This window comes from Netta rufina (genome assembly GCF_964035555.1).
Source record: "Netta rufina genome assembly, chromosome: 4".
Classification (NCBI taxonomy): domain Eukaryota; kingdom Metazoa; phylum Chordata; class Aves; order Anseriformes; family Anatidae; genus Netta; species Netta rufina.
The window spans coordinates 30,578,139-30,601,110 of record NC_140127.1 but is presented as its reverse complement, the minus strand read 5'-3'; the positions used below and the strand labels follow the sequence as shown (position 1 = coordinate 30,601,110).

Here is a 22,972-nt window from a genome sequence, read left to right as displayed (position 1 = left end):
ATAAAGTAATAATAATAATGGAAATGCAATACAGGATCAGCATTCTTTCCTATGTGAATATTCCTCCTCTGTTACTAAATTCATTTTTTGAAAAATATTCCAGCAAATAGTCGGTTAATAGCAAATCTAATGCCACAGCCACAGTATTGTCAGCCTGCTTGTCCTTCTCCAGGATGCGTGTGTCCGTGTGTCCGTGTGTGTCCGTATGTCCGTGTGTGTCCGTGTGTGTGCAGCGCGTGCTGGCACAGACTGTGTGCCAGGCTGCACAAGGCTAAATTTAGCTTGCAGTAAGTACTGCGCCCAGCCAACATCGCTGGGACCCATCCTGAGAAGCAAACCCCCTTGATACAGGACTCACGGGTCACCCGGGCAGCCTCGCACCTCCGAACTTTTCTATCCGGGCCCAGCAGCCGGAGCAATGTGCTGCACCTGGGGGGCGGCCGCGTCGCGGTGAAGCCCAGCGACACGCGCGCGAAGGAACAAAGCACCCCCACGAATAAAAAGCAGGATTCGGGGTTAAATATATAGAATTTTCTCCTCCCGCGGCCGGATCGGGACGGGTCGCGGCGCCCCCGCTCCTCCTCCTCTTCCTCCTCCTCCTCCTCCTTCTCCCCGCTCCCCTCCCGGCGCTGTCCGCGGTGCTGAATTCTGCCGGCTCGGGAGCGCGGAGGCGAGGAGGAGCGTGCCCGCGCGCGCGGGCTCCCGCGGGGCTCCCTGCTCGCGCCGGCGCGCGCGCGAGCGAGGGCAGGGCCGGTCCGGGCGCGCTCCCCCCACTCCCCACCACCACCGCCCCCCCCCCCCGCCTTATTTCCGGAGCCGGGACCAGCAGCGGAGCGGCGGCGGCTGCTCGGGCACCGGCTTCATCCCGCTCCTGCCCCCGGGGCTGGCTCCCCGCCTCGGAGCTCGGGCTGCGCACCCAGGAGGAGCGCGCTCCGAGGAGGAGGAAGGATAGAGGGAGAGAAGGAAGCAAAGGGCTTTTTCCGTGGCTTCGTGGATGCTCTACTTTTCCTGGAAATGCAAAAGATTATGCATATTTCTGTCTTCCTGGCGCCTGTGGTTTGGGGACTGATCTGGGGGGTGGATTCTAACAGCATCCAGATCGGTAGGTGCCCGGCTCTCCTCCTGCCGGCCGTGCCCCGCTCCGACCCCTCGCCGCCCCCCGGCCGCCGGCTCGGGGGCAGCCCCGCGGGGGTGGCGGTGCCGGCGCTGCCCTTGCCCGGCCGGGCTGACCGAGGCGTGTGTGCGTGTGTTTCCCTGCAGGGGGGCTGTTCCCGAGGGGCGCCGACCAGGAGTACAGTGCGTTTCGGGTAGGCATGGTTCAGTTTTCCACCTCGGAGTTCAGGCTCACGCCGCACATCGACAACCTGGAGGTCGCCAACAGCTTCGCCGTCACCAACGCCTGTGAGTAGCGGGGGGCGAGGGGCAGCCGCCGGGCAGGTGCGGGAGCCCCGGGGGATGGAAGGAAGGAAAGAAGGAGGGAGGAAGGATGGGAGGGAGGGAGGCAGGAGCCTTAAAATGGTTCCCGCCGCCCCCGCCCGGCTGCTCGCCCTCCCTCCGAGCCGAGCCGAGCCGGGGCTGCCGTGCCGGGCGGACCCGCATCCCGCCGGGCAGCCGCGGTGCGCCGTCAGCCATTTTCCTCGGCGCCGCTCTCTCCATGGCGCCGCGCCGGGGCTCCGGGGCCGCAGCCCCCCGCCGAGCCCCCCGGAACCCCTCGGCGGCGGGCAGCGTGGGCGGGCGGCGGGGCCGCACCCTGGCTCCGCCTCTGGCTCTGGCTCTGCCTCGGCCCGGCCGGGGGCTGCCGGCAGCGGGCAGAGCCGCGAGCGGCTCCCGGAGCGGCCGGGGGTCCCCGCCGCCCTCCCCCGTGCCCCCGTTTCCATCGCGAACCGGCTCCCCCCAGCGGCGCGGTCCCTCTGCTCCTCTTCCCTGCTAGCCCCTACCCGTCCCCGCGTCCCTCACGAGGGGTGCTGAATCCGGCTGCTACTTAACAGCGAGAGCAATTTTCCCCTGCCGGCAACCTTTTTTTTTTTTTTTTTTTCCCCCTACTTTTGCCCCCCCCCAAATTCAGCCACGTTATGGTAGGCGAGGCGGTGTTGAAGAGGGGTGTCTCGGCACAGGCTCTGGGGTAGGTGGTGCAAGAGGGCAACCTAAGGAGCTTTCAGCTGCATGGATGGGGGGTAGCACGCAGCAGAGGGATAAAGAAGGTAATATGCTCCTTATTACTTTCCTCATCCTTATACGTGTTGCTGAAAGCTCATGAAAGGCTCAAGTCGGAAAAGGTCGGAGCATTGTACCAGCCTCATTGGGGCTGCTCTGCTAATTCCCACAAGCTGCTGGGGAGCGCTTCCATCCCCAGCTAATGAGGGTTTCCAGCAACCAGAACGACACATGGTTGAATCTGCAGTATGCGTTACCAGGTCTGTTGGTGAAGTAGGGTATTGTGTAGTGGTCTGCATGGCGTTCTGCAAAAATGTGGTGGTCTTCTGTGCTTCTCAATTCTCTGTGGTGAGCAAAATCCTGAAAATGGTTTGTTTAAAACAGAGTGTGTTTTTCCACTGGTACTAGAGATGAGTATTTCTTGACATGTCTGTGTCATATATGTGTCAAAGACTGTGTCTTTGAGAAGGTTAAGCAATTGCATTTTCCTCTAGCCCCGGCAAGTTTTGCACATGTGTATATGTGCGTGCAGAATTCTTGCAATATGCAGGTGACCCATGTAGGCTGTAGTCTGCAGCGATGTACTTCCAGCAGAAGGGAGTCTTCTGCCCACATTTTGGGTTTCCCTTTGAATGTTGTCCAAGGCTTACATTTTCAAGCTGTTCTGAGAGCACCAAATTAAGACAAACTGGTACTCGCTTTTTAGTCACCTTAGTTGCTACTGGTGGTTTAGTGAAGTTATCTTGTCAGTTGGTTTTAATTAACTAGTGAACTATATGCTAAAAATATATCGAGTATTTCCTTGATTACCTTCCAAGAAAGGTGTGGCCGGAGGAAAAGGAAGTCTGAAGACAAGAAGCAAAATTCAGCAATTGGTAAATTTGCAGAGGCCTGTGTGTGCAGCTGGTTAAGGAGGATCCATTTTCTTCATCCTCTTTTTTTCTTCTTTTAGATTCATTTTTATTGGAAATATTGAAAAATCTGCAGGTGGTTATTTCAGAGTAGTGCATGAAAAACCTGTGTCCAAAACCAGCACAACCAACAGTTAAGCAATGTAAAAGAAGGTCACAGAAATGTGGTGTAACATGGAGCTGAAAAAGCTTCAGTGCTTGTCCAGGTATTTCACTCCACCAAGAGTTCCCTTGAGCAGTAACAGGCTTAAACCGTAACAGCAGTAAAGACGTAAAGACCTCTTTCTGCTTTACGAACAACAACCAAATTTTGTAAAATCACCAAGCGGAACACTTCTGTTGTGGCGTACTCATGGGGCAGCAGGCCTGCAGGAGGCCAGCACGGCTCTTGGCAGGATGAGCTTCCATCCTGACAGGAAAGCTGGGGCATGCGGTTCCCGCCACTTCAAAAAACAGATGAGGAAGAAGAAAGGTGTAGGACTATCTCAAGGAAACTTCACCCTTACTGTCTGCACATACTCTGAGGTTATTCATGGAGCGAGGGGTCTTTTAATGAACAAGTCTTATTACTGGTACTATTTTAAAATTAGGTTCCTAAACTTGCAGAAGGGAGGGCAGCTGTGCTCATGTACCACTGAAGGTTTTGAATTGGTGTAAGGCTGCTCAGTCACTTAAAGGTACCAGCAGTCAGGTACAGCAGAGTAGGGGTGGATTCCCTGTTTCATAGTGCTATAGTGCATAGGTTGCCTTTCCTCACCCAGCATATCTGTAACAAACAGTCACTTTAGGCTGTTGTGCTGTCGCAAGTCCTGGGTGAAGCTGTGCTGACAGGTCATCAGGAGTAGCTGTTGGAATCTAATAGCAGTTTGCCACCTCGCAGAGCGGAGCCACTAGGAGGCTTCATGGTTTTGATGGAGGGACGGTGCTTTCTGCAGCCCAATGGCACAACTAAGAGAAATGTTCACTGCTCTAATTGCATCCTTTAAGAGAAATGGGCTAGACTTGGCCCTCTTTCTGAGTTCTTGATGATTCAGAGGATTACAATGTAGGCACATGTAAAGGCACATGTTAACAAAGTAGATCACTGTAACAGAGCCTCCTTGGCCTTTAAAAGCTGGGGCAAAGGTACAGCAAGCGCTGCAGTTAATTCACAGGGTGGAATTGGAAGGTATCCAGAAATTGGACTATATTGTCCTTCAGCAAAGTGTAATTGAGTCTAGTCTAACTGGAAAAGTGCTGACCATAAGTAGCATTGGATTTTTATTTTTTTTTTTAATTCTTAATTCTGTCAAAAGAATAAAAGAAATTAGTGAAGATGAAATCCTTTCCTCTTAAGTCCACCAACCAGATGAGAGATAGTTGTGTCATGTACTCATATATCTTTACACTGAAAGGATACTGGAGTCCTAAAGAGAGATTTCCTATGGAGTGCTATAAAACCTCCATAACTCTAACAAGTTTTTCACATAGTAGTTTCAGTGCAGATGTAATATATGAATGATCTTAGATGTTTAATTCTGCTGGCTCAAGAGCCAGTGTTGAGCTTTTCTGTCTTAAATCAAGTCTTACAGCTCTGCAGGGATCACTGCACCATGACATTATGACAAGGGGATGCTGATTCATGCATAAACCTTAGATCCTTTCATTATATCTACAACCAGCAGCTTTGAAAACCTATGAATATCTAGCATGTTGCAACTTGTGAGTCACGATAAAGGTTTTCCCAGCCATTTTGGAATATAAAGCTGTAGATGGCATCCTTAAAGGAACAGCATGCAGTATACTCCTAGCAAAATAATTAAAAATTAACTCAAAAATCATATCCTGTAGTGGTAGTGATGGGACAAATATAGGTGTGTTTATTTGAATTAAAATTACTATGGACCTTGCATGAACATATTTTATGATGAAAATAATTTTGAAGTAAAAGAAGGATTTTAATAAATACTTATGTTTCAGTTCAATTATATTCCTGGTCCTTCCCATTTCTTTTTCATGATAAAACATTTCTCAGGCTCAGTGAGTACTCATGAAATAGTTTCTGTACTCCCCTGTAATTAAAATGGACAAGATGAAATGTGTTTTCTTAATAAAATGATACGTTTTACGCAGGTTGTAGCCTAAAATAGGAACTCTTTTGCTTTTGCTGCTCTCAGAACATCTCTCCCCTTGAAATCAAGCTCTGTAGCAAGTCTTAAATGTTCCTCTTCTCCTGAGAGTTATACCTAAAGAAACCTGAGGCATTTATTGTCTGCCAGTGCTGTCCCTGCTGTGCCTCTTTGCTCCTGGCTTGCAGAGAATTTTCACACAGATGTGGTCCAAAATGTGGGCAGATACAATTGTGACAGCTTTGGCTTGGCTACTTGACTTTTCAGATTTTTATTACGTGATTCTTGCATTAATATTGTCCATATATCTGAAATAAAAATTTACCATGCAGTTTTGGACATACTATAGATTTATATTCTTTATAAACCTTGAACCTTTTAAAAACCTTAAACCTTTTAATAGCAGTTTGTGAGTAGCATCTCAGTCAAGCCTTAAATATTCTGGTCAAACTCTTAAATCAACCAGTATGTCAGTCAGCCTTTTCAATATATGCATATGTTTACATAAGCTTTTATTTATCTTTAATATATGAAAATGTATGAAGTTTTCTTCATTTATGCTAATAAAAGCTTTAATTTACACTGACTTCAACAGGACTATTGATTGTGCACATAGCTGGGGATGTATTTAAGTCTTGGCCATGCATAGGACTTCTGTACTATCCAGTGTTTGTTACACATACTAAACCAAGGGCCAATGCATCAAGGAGTATTGATACTGCTGATTTCTTTATTTCTTTTATCAGGCTTTTTATACCTCAAATATTGTTGAGATTAATATTGTTGAAATTAAACAGATACCATTCTTTTTGAATAGCTGGCCATTACTGGGGAAGCATATATTTAAAAAAAAAAAAAAAAAAGAGTAACGTGTTATTTTGAAAATACATTGAACAGGCAAAGCTATTCTATGACTGTTCCTTCAAAAAAAAAAGTTATAGCAAAAGGTCATTTAAAATTAACAATTCTCTAATAAGTATTGGTTGTACTAATTTTTAGGAGACTAAAAGGAACAAATAACCCACAGTAAACATAAATGCATGTGTGCATGTATGTATGTCTGTATATACGTGTATACATAACTGTAAATTCATGTGTAATTTTATATATATAATGAAAAACAATTCACTTTGGATGTCACATAAAGAAAAAGCTGGACATTGGTTAAACCCTACAATCCATTTTCTGAAGAGGATTATCTCAGAGCTCTCACTAGTAAGATAATTTATCATTTCAAGTCAGCGTTCTCACCCCTGTAAGTGAATTGAGTGCATGAATTACTAATATTTTATGTTGAAGGGTCATGCCTATATTCTGGAACCAACCTACAACCGAAGCCAAGGAATGTCAGGTCAGGCTGAAAACAACATTGAAAAGCTGTTATTTTAAAGGTTGTTATTATAAATACCTGAATTTGTAATCTTTTCAGTTGTATACATCAGACTATGTATTTACCTATATTTAAATGAGTTTCTCATATAACAATTAACTGGAGCATTCATTTCTGAAATGACCAGGATTTTTCTGTGTTCTTGTAACTGTTCATTGCATTTATGAGAACATGAACACACTGGCATCTGCTTTTAGAAGACTGCAGATTAATTTCTTCTGTACTACAGATTTCTGAAGAGGTACAGGATAAAATCTGTGGGTTTTTATAAGAAATATGTAGGCTTGTATAGCTTTGTTATTTTGTATTGAAACATTAACATTTTCCTTTAAGTTTACAGAAAAATCTGCCTTGACTGCAGGTACATATTAGATGTAACCTTGCTAAAACTGAAAAAGGGCTTTGATTTAGTTAACTAAGGTCTTCCAATATTGAATTCTTTATGGATAAACAAGAAGGAGCAAGAAAAAGCATCAGACTAACACAGTGAATGCTTATTTTAAAACAGCTAAACAAGAAGTAAAAGCAGACTTTAAATAAGCAGGTGTTGAGCAAATTCATGTTGTATCTCCTAAAATCAATATCTGCACTCAAGAACTGTTAATTTTTAATGGAATTACTGGGTGGTATAGATGTCTTTAATTCTGTGCAGTTGATTTAAAAAAAAAAAATAATAATATTTTTTTATTTTTTTCATTGTCTTTAGAAACATTCTCAAATAAGGCAGTTTATGGAAAGATTACTTTTTTTTTCCTCTCCCCCAAAAGTTTCCAGTTGGGAGATGAATATGGAATTAACATTTTTGTTCTGAATCTGATTTCATTTACACATACTTAATGTGTTTAGCTATTGCTAGTTATTTCATGAGATATTTCAAAAATTTACAAGAAAGTTGCTTACTGTTCTGCATTGAGGTAGGGTTCAGCTTCAGTTGCTGCTGTCTCCCCACACGTTTTTCCAAACCTGACCTTAGAGAAATCAATAGAGCCTTTTTGAGGCCTTAAATGTTATATGCAGTTCAACTGAAGGCAACAGAATCAGGCACAAGAAGTGCTTTATTTCAACTCTAATCTACTCTTTTATTTGATATCAGGGAAGGATATTCAGGTCTGTATTCATTAGCTTAAATCGGCGTGTGATTGCTTTGTGTGCTTGGGGTGCTGGATGTGTAACTGAATTACCAATCACTTGAGCTAGTCCTTGAATGACTTGCTGGGCTTTATTGCACATCAAAATAGTATTTTCATTACTTAACTGCAGAAGGTAAATGGGTTTGCGCTTTTCATTGCTGAAAAAGAAACTGAGTACTTTGCCATTTGTGATTTAGAATGGACACCTTTTTTTGGGGAATGATTTTTTTGATGAATGAGAGCAGGACAAAATTGTGTAAAATGTTCATCTTGGCCCTGACTCAATCAATGCATCCTCACACAACTGGTACAAGAGTTTCAAAGCTCAATAAGGGGCAGTGGCTGGTTGTGTAGAATCTTCAAACCAGATACATGAGCACATGCTTGCTGTGCTATCCCACCTATTCAGCTTAATCTTGACTTCAGGTACTTAATGTTACATTTGGTTTGATGCTGCATTGTTTCAGGCTGCTGTGGTTAAGGCTGTCATACCGCTGTAATTTGTTCTCAGTGTGAGTGTGTTCCTTTACAGGTGCAAAAACACCATTTGGGGTGGAAAAGAGGCCTCGGCTTATTGCATATACTGTGAACTGATTTTCTTTTACACACTTTGAAAATTGCAAGTAACAGAATAACATAAGCGCTCAGTGTGATAGGTAATTGAAACAGCAACCCAATAGGTAACGTGGAGATTTTCTTGTCATTCTTACTGAGAAGACTGCTTTCAGAGGTCATGTCAGCAACCGTGCCAGAGAGCTCAACAGAATGGCTTTGCAATTGCTCTGCAGCATGATGAAAGGATTTTTTTTTTTTTACATTATTTTTCTTGTTTTCTGCCTCTTATGAATGGCAGAAATTGGTAGTTATAGGACTCTGGTTTACATCCATAACACAAAGAGGCTAACATGGTTTACAATCCCATGTAGTGTGGATCTAAAATAGTTGAATGTCTTACATTCCCTTGTGTATGTGTGAACTATCTCAGAATGTCTACAAAAATATGCTAATAAAACAGACTGTGTGGCTCTGAGCAAGTTGGAGTATTTTTTTTGATATTACCATAAATCTTAGAAATTTGGGATGCTGCGGGTCTTCTTGCTGAGAATGTTCCTCACAGGTACTAGTTGTCAGTTTCTGACAAAATGTCTTCCAACCCAAAATGCTCATTTTTTTTGTTTTGTTTTGTTTGCTTTTGTTTTTCCCTCATATGACTGTAACAAATTCCAAAACAGTGTAATAGTACAGCCTCAGAGGGGTTCTTGGCACAGATGTGGGAACCCGTGTGATTGTGCCTTGTGTGGGCATGGTGACACCAGGGAGTTCACTCCAGCTGTAATACTTGAAAAGCCGGGTAAACAATTTGCATGGCTAGTGTATACCTGGCTGATGCTTACATAAGCTACAGCAGTGTTACTTGTAGCAAAAGCTGGATTGATCCACACCAGAGCTACAGTGAGTGGTTAGGAGAATCATCCAGGATTTAACCCTTTTCCTTCATACCTGCCTGTGTCAGGCAGAGGATCTGAATTTAACCCTTTGCCTTTTACATCTTTGTTGAATACCCTGAGTCCTGGGCCACTTTTATTTTGATGTCCATCTTCTTCTCTGTCACTTTGTCCTTTTTCCTGACTCTATTATTTTTTTGGGGTGTGTGTGGGGAAAATATAACATCTTACTTTTGTCCTGATGCTGGAAGGGGGAGAAGTAACTTCGTGGTTTTGAGAACAGAAGACAATTTCCTTCTCTCTATTGTTGATAGATCAACAATAGAGATCAAGCACAGAGGAAAATAAAACCATTAGGGAAACTTTATCAGTTTAAATAATCACTCAATCAACAAATGTTGATTGGCCAGATTTATACATAGCTTAAAACTTTTGAAGCCATTTTGAATAAACACCAGGAAATATTGGTCATGGTTATAAAATTGTTATATTTAAAGACTAGATAGATTTGAAGGCTCAGGAAATAAATGAGAAGTAAGTCACCGTACATAATAAATTGCAGTATAAATTTATAATTGCACTCACAGCCTTACATCTGCCAGGTTTTCAGGTGCTTTCATTTGGTGAGACTGAATCTTGGTGCAATTCTGGAAAGTCTGTCTGAAAAGTCATTCAGTCCTTTTGCAGAATAATTAGATTAGTTCAGCAAGCCTTACCAATAGTTTAGGAATCCAGAGTGATGAGGCCACTATTTTTCTCATATAAATGGTCATGTAAATGGTCAAGCTTCTGCTGATGGTAGGAGCAAAAACAAATCCAAATTCATATGATGTATAAGGGTGAAAGATGACTTATGGAAAGAGGGGAGGGATTAAGCACTTCCAGAAATGTACTGAAATATTTCAGCATCAATTGGGTATGCAGAATGTTTTTCAAACTTTATGGTACGTGCTCATATATGGCCCTGTTGTACGTGGGTTTTGTTGTCTGTTTGTTTTAAAGTAGTGCAAGATTCATTATGGAAAATAGAAAAGTTATTAGTCCATCTAAATTTATTATAAATTTGCAAATGGTACTGTTAGTTAAAAGGCTAAGATTTGGTCTCTGCTTGTGCAGGTAAAGAGGAAAAACATGTTTGCTCTTTTTTTTGTTTGTTTTTGATTGGATTTGATCATAGATGTTATTCTTTGGTAATATATTTGCATAAATTTGCATTTTTAATCTGCTTTTTTAGTTATAGGAGAATGAGTTTTGGCTTGACTTCATAGAACTCAGCAATGAACTTCCACTGTAGAAGTAAGCAAGCTTATAGAAGTAAACAAGCTTCAAATACTGCCTTTTTAGCAAGTGGAGCACTTAATGTTTGTTTGAGCTTATCTCTTTACGTCTGTTTCAATATGATAAAAAGAATATATTCCTCAATTTCTGGTGGAGACAGTTTGAATTCACTTGCAATTAACACATGTTAAGACCCATTTTGTGATGCTTGGTCTATCCTGGGTGACCTCATGCTCTAGAATTGTCCCCTCTAAGTCCTACATCTGGCAAGCTACAGGCATGCCTCAGATCCGTCAGTGTCCAAAATAGCACTCAGTATATATGCTTAGTAATATGAACCATCTCATCAGTCTTGTGAGAAAAAAGTATGTCTGTAGAGACCCAAACAACTTTTAGAAACTTTGACAATTTCGTAGACTGTATTTCATTGATACGTGACTTCTATGTGTATGTTGCATCATTTACAAGCCACTTTCCAAAGTGCATCTCAACTGCCTTAAAATCCAGATGTATTAGGCGAAAACAAAAACAAACAAACAAAAAAACCCCACTTGTTTTGTTTCTCTCTTCATATAGGTGAAATATTTCAACAGTGCAGACCTAATGCTCAAATTTTTTTTCTTGTTCTCATAGTGCCTCAAGCAGTTCACCAAAACAAGCATTGCTACTACTGGGCTGTTAAAAAGACTGTGAAAGTATTTGTGCTAACTATTTAATTTTGACACAATGGCTCCATAGGAAAAAAAAAAAAGTGCCTTTAAAATCAAATGTCTTATTTCCTAAATGTCACTTGAAGCTTTCTGAGGAAGCTAGCAGTATTAGTAGGAACATGGTTAACCTAGCCATGTAGGCTGCTTACCAACTGTGTGCTTTGTTCTGTGCACTGCAATTTAAATGTCTTTGATTTTGGTCTAATTCTTTTTTCTTCCTCCTTCCCTGTTCCTTCCTTAGTCTTCCTTTTCTTTATTTTGTCCTTGCCAGCCAGCTAAGTATACCAAAAATGCAACGTTCGGGAACCCTCCTCCATCTCATTAGAATTGTCCTCTGCTTTCCAGTTTCCAGTTTAAGAACTCTTTGCTCAAGGACTGATTTTATGTAAAATACAGATCAGGTGGGGATATAATGACGATAGTGGTGGGTATAAAATGTCTTTTTGATTATTTGTTTTTATGAACACTTTCTTTATTACAGCTCAAAAGACCTCACCTTGTTCCAAAGCAGCTCCCTAGGTGAGCCTGACAAATCAAAGAAGAGACTATAGCTTGACAGAAGGGGAGAGGCGTATCTCACTGCTGCTGTACTGTGGGAGAGTTTTCAGAAAGAGAAGTTCATGCAGTTCACGTCTGTCCTGCGCATCATTCTAGGCTTGTAAGCCAGTGGTTAGGTGTGCACATTGCAGGTCAGGTTGCTTATAGCATTTCTGGGAATTCTGTGTTCTGTAGCCTTTGGTTGCTGCGGGTCCTTCCTAGCTCTGGTGACATGTCTTCATTTCTCTTCCATAAAGTAGGCTGATACAGGCCAGTCCACAAAGTGACTTGGTAGCAGTGGTGCATGACACTGTCACGTGTACAAACCAGGAGCTTAATGTGAGTCTTGGAACTGAACGAGGCTGAAAGCACCTGTGTTACCTGCAGTGAGTGGGGAGAACTAGGTGCCCAGCAGTGAAACCTGCAACAGCTATCGCCTAATGGAAAACATAATAAATTAGCCTAAAATACAGAAAGTTGCTGTTGAGAAGTTTCAAACTGAAGCTTTCATACTAAAGCTGTTCCTTCCTTGTCTTGGGTGACTGACTGCAGCTCTGAGATGAAGGAAGTGGCATCAATGGCCAGAAGCTACTTACTCAACTATTGTGGATTTAAGCTCTCAGATTGTATAGTACTCTGCACACTGTGCATATCTTTCACCTTTCTGTTGGAATAGCCCAGCAGTATAGTAGGAGGTGAAAGAGTCTGGGATCTTGAAGGATTGTGGGAAAGAAGAGCTGATTTTTTTCCTGTACTTAATGGAATACATTTGCAGCCAGGGCAGGAAGTATATCTTGAATGTTTGTAAAGAGAAGCAATCAATTATGCAATCACATCACTTTTGCTCATGGCTGTACTAACCTCTAGATTTCTCTTTAGAAGGAAGTTTTTCATTTTATCTTGTATTGGTGGACCCATGTTTTTCATCCTGATATTGTAGCAGAAGTGTCTTTTCACCACTCTTAGGAGGGATTGCAGTGTGTTTTTTTGTTTGCTTTTTCAAATATTTCATTACTATTTTGGAATTACTGTTGGTATTCAATGCTGAATATTTTATCTAGTAAAAAATAACATTTTCTTTTAATCCTCATTGGCCATGACCAACCAACATGGTACTTGTTTTCCCAATGGCTCTGGTGGCTGCATTGTTTCTAGATTAAATTCAGGGTAGGGCATTTAATCTGTAGAGTTCTATGTATATTCAGCTTTGGCTATGTCAATAGAGATTTCTTCTCATTTAACTGCTGTGGCAGCTGCATTCATGGACACTTAAGCTAATAGTCACTAGATTTAAAGATTAGGATGCTGTTGACAGGATGTTTTCTATGAAGGATCATCAACTCTGTGTGCTCTGTTTCATCCAAAGTATTTGCTTGAGAAGATGGTCAGGAAATAAGAAGTGAAACTGTTTGTAGGAATGACATTTTCCTTTTGGCCACCAGATAAAATAACATTACCTTGTTTAAAACTGTGCAATCTTCATGTAGGGAATGTTGTGTTCATATCACAATCCATTGCTATGAAGGAGATAGGTGATACCAATAAAGTACTCAGGTTGTTTCCTCCTGTTTTTTTTTTTTTTTTTTTTTTTTTTCCATGGATTACTGAGTACAAAGAATGGAAGTTCCCTTTTTCCATTTAGGGTGATGTGCATAAGGAAAATATGTTCCTATCACCCTTTAGAGGCACCTAATATATGCTATATTGTACGCTGATTTTTCATTAACTGTGAAGTTTTGCTTCCTGTTTCTACAAAGAAAAGCTAACAAACCAAAAAACCTTGTGAAGATCTAGATTATTCATCAATAGCATGAAAAGTGAGCAGTTTAGACCTGGAAGTCAGCAAATTGGCGTGAGTAACTGTAGTGATATGCTGTTGAATAACAAACGAGTGCATCAAGACAAAGATAAATATAACAGCCCTATTCTGGTGTGTCTGTACCTTTTTACAGGCAATGAAATAACAGTGATGGCAAAATCTTATGCAGCCCTCAGGAATAGGTTTACTAGATTTTCCTTCAAATTCTCTATTCAGTTGATGTAAATTTCCCTGACAGCTAATATAAGGCTGAGTCCTGAAAGGTCCAGGGTACCTTGCACGCCAGAAACAGTTATTTGGAATTGCAAAAGCTCAGCAAGGCTGTGATTCACAGGATTTGACCCAGCCTTCTCCATGCATTTGGAAACAGTTCATCCCATTTTAGCTCGCTGTGTAAATATGAAAAAGCAAATATATGCAAAACTTTTGGACTTTTAAGAAGATGTATTCAAATAGACATTACAGGGGGTTCACAGATGGCTGAATTAAATGATAAGTTATATATTACTCAATTACTGAGGCTGATGACAGGTAGAGGCCATAACACTAATCCTGTGAAGCAGACTGGGTACCAGTGTGTGCTACCTTTCTTTCTGTTTCACGTGTCTGGATTTCCTTCCTGTGCAGAAGGGTGTTTTTGAAGGGGCATTCAGTGCTTTTGCACCCCCCAGAAAGCAGGCAGGAGATGAGGGGCTGAGTAGGGCTCCTGGGTCTGCTGTCCAGCTGTAGACACACACTCCTTACTAAAATCATGCCATTTGTGTAGGTAGCAATACTACTAGCTCTTAAGGGTTAGTTTGGCATATACCAACTAGTTGGCTTTAATAAACTATAGTTAGTAAAACAGCAATAACAACAAAAAACCTGTAACGATTCAGGGAATTGTCAAGATGGAAACTGAACTGTTGCTTGTTTGTGAAGTAGTATTCTAGGGGTTGTTTGAAATGGAACTTAGCCAAGAGAAATCTTGTTGGAGTTGGTTAGACTGCAGGAAGGATGGACTGTGTATGCTTTAAAATTTATCTTTATATTTAAAATTGTTCTTCTCTGACTGATAATCTGTAATCATACATCTGTCTATATCTCTTTCACCGTTTTTTATCTACTGAGAGATTCTCTTTGTATTTATCTTGCATTATATCTATGTGCCCATTCACTCTTTCCATAGCATCTTCTTCTCTTTCTCAATACATGTATATTTTATTTCCAGTTTCTCTTCCTTTCCAATTTCCTTTCTTGTCATTTCTCATGACCTTTCTGTTCAGTGCATGAATTACCTTGATGCCAGACCGATTAACTAGATAGAGGTATGCTAAACTGTCCCAGCACTATGGGAGGATTTCAGGATTTCTTTGTTCTTCCTATTAATCTATCTATTATGAAAGTGAATTTCATGGAAGTTTTCTTTTTGAAAAATGCTTAGGTTTAGTCTTATCTAGTTGTAATTCATTATAAACTGTATGCATTTTTTTTAAATTACAATTGATGCTCATGATGCAGTGCATTATTACTATTTTTTTTAGTTTCTAATTGTGTGGTCTGAAACATGGAAGACTATACTCATTTAATAGCAGCTTAACCTATTGTCAGTTTTGTAATTGAAAGACTAAAAGTCAGAGAGCAGCATTGGAAAAGAGAGCTCTTCTGTTCCTTACCATGGGCCATAGACTGGCTCCTGGCTGTGGAAGGTTGCAGATAGTTGGTTCTTACTGCAAGGGCACATCAGCTTAAAAAATGCATACGTGCAAGTATAGCATGAGGTGATAGAGAAGTTATTACCTCTCTTAATCTTTTATGTGTGGAGTCCTGGAAACTAGAAGCTATTTTTAAAAGTGTAAGACTAAGATGAGCAATTAAGTTCTAAAATATTTTGAAGTTACTTTTCAATGGCATAGAAAAGAATATATGTTTAGGAAAAATATGTGATGATAATTAAGTGATTCATAGTGATCGGATGTGGCATAAAGGTTTTATGGGTTACCATTTAGGATGCATGAGTGACCAGCATGAGTGACTTCACCTTTACATACATTTTTTTCCTACTTATTTTGCAACTGGCAAATAAACTCTGACTGCTAGTAGTACTTTAGGAGGTGCTGGTGCTATTGTGTAGTGGGCTATATCCTCAGTTACTCTACCTGTGTCAGGACCAGGTCTGTGCCACAGCCAGTGTCCAGGTAGGAGTTAGGAGAAGAGCAGGCAGTCGGCAATCTGGAGTTGGCCACCTTGCTTTTGAGGGACAGGTGCTTGGTTATTTGGATGTGAGCTGCCCAACCAGTGACAGCATGGCTGGGGAATGTGTAGAGGCTCCAAGTATTTGCTATATTGCTGTTGTATTCAGTACTCTGGGATATTAGTACCCTGGTGTATCGTAGGTGACTTCAGATGCTCATTTCTGGTTTATCTTCTGCTACACTGATTATTCCCTGTCCAGAATAGATGGTCTCTCAGAAGTGCATCACAGGCAGGAATGGATGGGCATGTGTCAGGAATGCAGCACTTTGAATTGTTTGCATTGCAGAACCAAGGTGGGGGAGGGCAAGCCTTATCAGCCTCCCATAATTAGGGACAGTCTTGAGTTCACATCAAGATGCCAGATTTACTGCCATCCACACCAGGAGCTGAGCACAGCAAGGTGGCCAAAGTATCTCTCTTAGCTTTCTCTTTATATGACTCGGCCCTTGCTCTGGAATACTTGGAAGTAGCAACCAATACATACAAGCATGCATGTTCTCTGTAATGTGTAAATGAAAATACTTAAATTCCATAAAAGTGTCTTTTTCTTTCCATTAAACTAAATATATTGCTGGAGAAAGATACAGCATTGATTTCCTGATAATATGCAAAAATCCTTTTTCTGGTTGCAATCTTCTGTGGTTTCAAGTTGCATTAATTCTAATTCCTGCTAATTTTAAAATAAAATTCACTAAAAAAAAAAAGTCACTGTGCTACCAAAAAATCATCATACACTTTTCCCACAAAAGATTCTGATTGTATTGTGATGTATCCTTCAGGGAAACTGGGTGCAGTCTTTCCCATGCTCTTCTGCAATTCTTATTAGTGTTACCTTCTGGCAGTGCATTCCAGTGTCATTACAAACCCCAGAGCCTGTTTTGGATGCTCATGCTGCCAAATTCAATCCATGTATAAGTTATAGACTTGATACTTTTTCTGGGAGAAAAAATGCATTGCTATTTTAAGAGCACTCCTCTGTTGTTGTCTTTGCAGTGTTATGTCTTGTGCAGCATTAACAGAAGTGAAATGTTTGATATAAGAAATTGATTGTTTTACTATGTCTAATTTAGTCCTGAATGTGAACAGCATTGTTTGCATTTTTCTGGTGTTCTGTTTTAACTGTCACAGTGGTGTGTATTCCTAGTCTGGGACTTGATATTTCCCCTCAGGAAGAAACATAAATTGAAGGTAAGAGAGGCTTTTTGAGCTCCAGTTTGAGGTCTTCTTAGTATCAGCCAGTCCTTTATTTTCAATAATGTTTGGTAGGATTCAAGGGCTTACATTGCTCTAAAGACAGACTCTTTTTCAGTGTGTGGGCTGGTGTTTTTCACCAGGCTTTAAATTAACTGATTTTTTAAAGTGGACTTGTCTTCAGGTTTCAGTGATTCTGCGTGGCATTTTTTCTTTCTTTTGAGTTTTTTGTTTGTTTCTTTGTTTTCTATAATATTATTTACTGGAAGACTTAGTTTACCTTATGCTCTAGTTTAATGAAGCATATATGCTCTAGAACATATTACTTCCTAGAAATGCAATGAAAGGAAAGGGCTTCTGCCAGTCAGCTTGCAGCATAGCATGAACCAGTCAACTACAACGCTGAGGATCCTGATTGTGAATGCACACTGTTATCAATCAGATATAAATCATATGTACAATCACATCATATCAATCACACCATTACTACTCTCACATTGTAACTCAGTGTACATGAAAGGCTCAGGATCTGATTGTGTATCGCTGTTTTCTCTGGAATCCTGGTATTCATTCCAGATTATTTCCTGAAGCATGTCATACACTGATGACAAAGGAAGTACTGAAGATGATGAGAGGCAGTTTAGACTGGTCTGCGTCTGTCAGTAGTTTTGAGGGATTTGAACTAAATAGCCTTTTTATCAGTTACTTTTTGCATCAGACTGCTAAAATATACAAGATTGCTAATTTGAGACCACTTTGCGTGGTGTTCCAAAAGCCTGAAAATACTTCTGTATTTGTAAGCGGGTATTAAGAGTGATTGCTGTATGTTTAGCAACTGTGCAAACAGTTTCATGGTTTGCACCATGAAACAACTGTAAATAACATCTAGTTCGTGCTGCAGAGCATCATCTGCATTTATTTGCATTGCATTCATGGCTGGATGTCCCAGGAGGTATTACAGGTTTATTATACTAGATGTTGTATACTAGATGTTGCAAAGCTGTATAGTAAGTGTCAGTCCTTGGCCCAAAATGCTCACAACAGAAGTATTCAAGTGAGACAGATGGAGAACTTTCTTCCCTCTTCTCACATGCAGTGCAAATAAGGGGTGGAGGAGGATTAATTTTTTTTTTTTTTTTTGCTCAAGGTTGTAATGGATGGTTACAGCAGAGCCGCAAATGAGTTTAGATTTCCTAAGGGCTGGAGAGAAAACAAGAATTGTATTTGACAGAAAAATTCAGTGTTTTGACATTGGTTTCCTTTCTAATAAGTGAGGGAAAGCAGTCCTTTAGAAATATCTTCTGGTAAGGAGAAAAAAAAAAAAGTGGTGGGTTGGGGGAGGGGAGGAGGACATGTGAGAAGATTACAGATGGGGATAGAAATACTCCAGAGCATTTGTATAAATGGAAAACCAGAACCACTTTCTCCTCTGCATGATTCAGGTGCTTGACCTATGTGTTTTTTCAAATAGTGCTAATTACGGAAACACTTGCACTTTCCTTTCTGTGTCTGGCCCAAAACTCTATTCTGGACCTTACAAATTCTTTTTTGGGATGAGAGGGAAGAAAGAATTAGGGAGAAGATCCATTTCAACAAAAAGCTTCAACTGATAGAAAATGTTTTATCAAAATGTTTCCGACCACCATCATGCTTGTATCCCACTCTAGAATTTTAGTAGTCTTAATTTTCTTAATTGTTTTATAAATGCTTACAAAAGCATTACATTGTTTTCAGTCAAGAATCATATTCCAGGCAATGTGTAGAAGGGCCATTTTTGCTGACATTTAAAATTTTATCTCTCATGCAGAATAGTAACTCTTATACATGCTCTCAGTGTGGCTCTTTCCAAAAAAGATTTACAAAAAATTAATAAAATATATTTTTCTGGTATATGTACTTTAGAGCAACCATGAATATGATTTTTTAAAGAATCTTTCTCAATACCATTTAATACTAAGTTTACAGGTGGGGACATAAACAAGGGTTTGAATTGATTACTGGTAACCATGAAGTCACAGAAGTAATTAAGGCAAACATAGAATCAAGACTATTGCAGAAATGGTCTTAAATATAGACTTTTTCTGGCCATGGAATAAAGGTCTTTTCAATGAGTGACCTATAGTATAAGATCTATGATATATCTGTGTTAATCCTTTACTTCCTAGATGAAATGTAAGCCTTTATTTTCCAGTTGGGAAATCTTGCATGGATCTTATCAGTTTTATTCCATTGGTGTCAGTAGGTATTTCTAGCAGCAAAGAACAAGTGAAGTGAATGTATTTTCTACCACTAAAAATGTGATTCTTAAGGGTTTGTGCAGAATCTTGTTTTGTATAAGATAAAGCTGCTTCTCTTTAACAAATGGTCCTCTTCTGGTACCGTTGTGCATAGGGAGTGAAAGGCTTCCTACCATGTTTTGTGTTATCCTAGATGTTCTGGGCCCCAATAGCTGTTCATTATTCTGATTGAAGATACGAGTTTATATATATATCTATATAATGTATGTTGTGTTTTTTTTCTTTTGTTTGTTTGTTTCTTTGTATGTAAATGGCAGAAGACCTTCTAGTTTAAAGAACTCAGAACTATTTTCCTCTGCTAACCAATGTTGCATTAATTTTTGAACGACTTTCTCATTGTCTAGGAAGACGTCAGATCATTTTTAGTGTTCTCAGACTTCTTCAATAGTCTTCAATAGACCTCTGATTAGGTTAGCAGTATCCTTTGGTTGACCCAGTAGAAAGCTACTGTAAATGTTAGGATACTAATCAGGATCAATGTGTTTAAACGAGAAGGTTACAGAGCTTATCTGGTTCCTGTATCTTGTTTCTCAGTAGTAAAAGAAAAATCAAATTCTCAAATTGGTTTCTTCCATGGCTGGATTAAGCTGACTGTGAAAGAGTCAGTCCTGTTATTTGTTGCTATTTTGTATTGCTGTTGTTTATCACAGAAAATGTGATTAAATTACATGCATGTGGTCTTGGGGGAAACTGTGTTTCAGTTTGTAGTTTGTAGTTTATCAAACTGAGATCATCTTAAATGATCATCCAACCACCCATTTAAAATGGGAATAGTTTCGATTCCCACTTAGCATTTGCAGGTTGAACAGCTTATCAGTCAGCAAACCAAGTAATAACTAGAAGCTTAAAAATACAGTAACTGTTAGGTGGTAAGAAGCAGCAGAGCTAAAATGCATCTTGATAAATGAGGAACTGTGAAGAATTCAGTGTTATATAGTGATACACATATCGGAAAGGCTGAGTGTTACGGAACCAGACTTCTACTTGAGATGGAGAACACTGATTAAACAAGATAAACATTGTTTAGTGGGATCTCTTCATCTTCCTCAGTTGGTACCATCTTGTCCTCCTTCCAGTATCTGACCAGAATTCTCAGGAACCAGAAATTTGCTGCTTCTGTTGTTATTTCAGAGATGTAAGTGTTCAAATGCACTGATGCTTCCAGCATCTATTCTTGGTTTTCTGTAACGTTAATTCAGACCTAATCTCTAGTAGTCTAATCAGTTTTAAGACTAGCTGTAAGAATTTATACTGTAGTCTCTCTAGTCTCTCTAATTGCTGAAAAAACTTAGGCAGTATTTTGTATTAACTATTTTTTTTTTGGTATGCACTAAACCACGTATAGGTAAGATGATAGCATAATTGCTATTAAACCAAAGTTTTGCATTCTCTGTGTGTGACAGTCAGCTTGGAAAGTAGTTTGACAGTGTAGTGGTCATCAGGCAAAAAGGGGACTCATTTAATGAGCAGTACATTTGAGGTATTACTTCCAAAATATAAAGGAGAGTAATGAATGGGAGGAAATAAAAGCAGTGTTCACAAGACTCATGTTTCTAGGATAGTCCTGATGTGCTATAGTATCATATGATTAGATTAAAATAAAATTAAATTTATTTCAGTGTGTTAGTGACACAAAGGATATCAGGTTCGTGCTTGTAGAGAAAGAGGAAAAGTACTCTGCAGTCTACAAAGAAATGATGGAATAAGATGGGAGAATACAAATTTGAGCTATCTTTTTCTGCTAATTCAAGTTCCATTTTTAGACTTTCCAAACCCAATGTTAAACCTCAGCCAATAATTCTATCTTAGGGAAATTAATTTTTACTTCCTCCTTTCTCTTTTCCAGCTTGGATGATGATTCTTTCATTCTAAAAAAGGAGCTAATTCAAAGATTTCACAAGGACCACTAGAGACGGAGCAGGCAGTAAAACAGAAAAGAGATATGAAAAAGACCAGTGCTATCCTCCTGTTTGCAATTGGATTTGAATTAAATGTCCAATCTGTGTTCCTAGAAATAACATTAGTAAGGGTTGATTTTAATGCTCAACTTCTCTGTAAAGCTAAGAATACGTTCCAAAATTCCCTTGACTCACTGGTCAGAACGCACCCTGTGATGGTGACAGAAGAGCAGGAGGTATACCTGTAACTCTACTTTTCTATCTAAATCAGCAGTCACTGATTTATTCTAGGTTTAAACAGATCAGTTGCAGATATCTTCCAGAATGTTTGGACAGATTTGCTTTGAGGTTCTCTTCATCTTTTCCCCATTAGTCTGGTCTCCACTCTCAATCCTTTACTTACATTTGAAGTATCTGGTTTGCCTTGAAGTGTGTTGTTCTTATTTATCACTTCATTATTTTCTTCAGAGGTTGTTTGCCACAAGTCTCATTTATTCTGGTTTTCTGCTAGCTCATTTTCTGGTGCCAGCTGGTATTTTGTAACAGCAAATATACATCTCCATAGCTTTCTTCTCTTTTGTATTTCGTCTTTCTAGAAAATGGATTGACTGAATGTCTCTGACAGGAATTTCTCTCAAATGTATTTCACTTTAAGGTCATATATTTGTATCTATAAGGTCATGTACTAACATCTTGTCACTGAAAAAACTAGTGTGGATTGCCAAGGATATGATCTGTGGAACTGTTGCAGTGCTGCTGTGTACATACTAATGGAATTTCAAACAGTGGATACTTCTGGTTTTGATGTGACCATAGTGTACTAGCTGCATGGGTCTTATTTTTAACAGTCTGTAGTTTCTACCAGTGGAGTTTTTATCTTTAAGCATGCTGTCCCAAGGCCTTCTAATGAGGCATTTGATACAGTTTACTTACTTCGGATTTAAGTGTATACAGTCATGAAGTTTTGGAAAACCTTGTTGAGAAGACTACTCAAAAATATTCATCACCCCCCTTTTCCATTTCCCAGTGTTATTGATTTTCATAGGCTCATTGCAAATTTCTGCTAATGCAAATAAAAATCTTGACAGGGAGTTTAGCATTTCTTATGTTACTTAATGGGTTGATGCTCTTAGCTGCTTTGCCTCTTCCACATAATATGAGCCTGACCTAATGCCCTCTTTTTGTCTTTAGCTTTTCTACCCTGACTGAACTGTTGCTGTTTGGATCGAGCACTTAGTACCTTATATGAACCTGATGTGGGGATATGGTCATAGGTAGATAAGCTTTCCTGAAACACTTGCTCTTTTGGATCTTAATTCTATTCACAGCACACCTGTGATTCCCACTTTTTGAAGCACTCAACTATGCCTCCATTTTTATTACAATGATATTGAAATATGCTGTGCATGGAATATCTTTCTCCACTAAAGATTATACAGTCAATCATAGTAATGGTGGTTCACCACTGTCATTACACTTGTAGATGGAATTGATTTTTCTAATAACTACTACACAAAGGGAAGCCTTTCCTTAATCTCCTCTGTTGTACAAGTCACACCTTGAAGGACTTACAGTGATTTTAATGATTTCTAAGGTGTTAGTCCCATTGTTGGTATTATTGCTGCGTTCATTACTTAAAAATCTAGAAAAACATTTTGTTTTTCCTGTACTGTCATTGCCTCATTCTCTGATGTGGGTGCCCTTACTTAATCTGCTAGTGTGACTCATCTGGATGACGCAGACTAGTCTTTTTCCTGCATTGCAAAGCAAAGGCACTACTTCCTTGTGCTTTGCATCGTTATCAAGTTGTATGGATTCTTCACAGTTTCAGATAGTCTAAAAATGCCGGTTGCCAAAGAGCTTAACAGT

At 40.0% G+C, this 22,972-nt stretch overlaps 1 protein-coding gene across 2 annotated transcripts in view; it reads left to right on the top strand.

The window, feature by feature from the left end:
• Positions 1-1,014: 1,014 nt before the first annotated feature.
• GRIA2 (glutamate ionotropic receptor AMPA type subunit 2) overlaps positions 1,015-22,972 on the top strand; it is a gene marked incomplete at both ends in the record, with an annotated part of 89,483 nt that continues 67,525 nt past the window's right edge. For both annotated transcript variants that reach the window (XM_084285871.1, XM_084285870.1), the window contains 2 exons: positions 1,015-1,102; positions 1,261-1,401. In XM_084285871.1, the coding sequence (XP_084141997.1) occupies positions 1,015-1,102; positions 1,261-1,401 (229 nt within the window). The remainder of the gene's footprint in view (positions 1,103-1,260; positions 1,402-22,972) is intronic.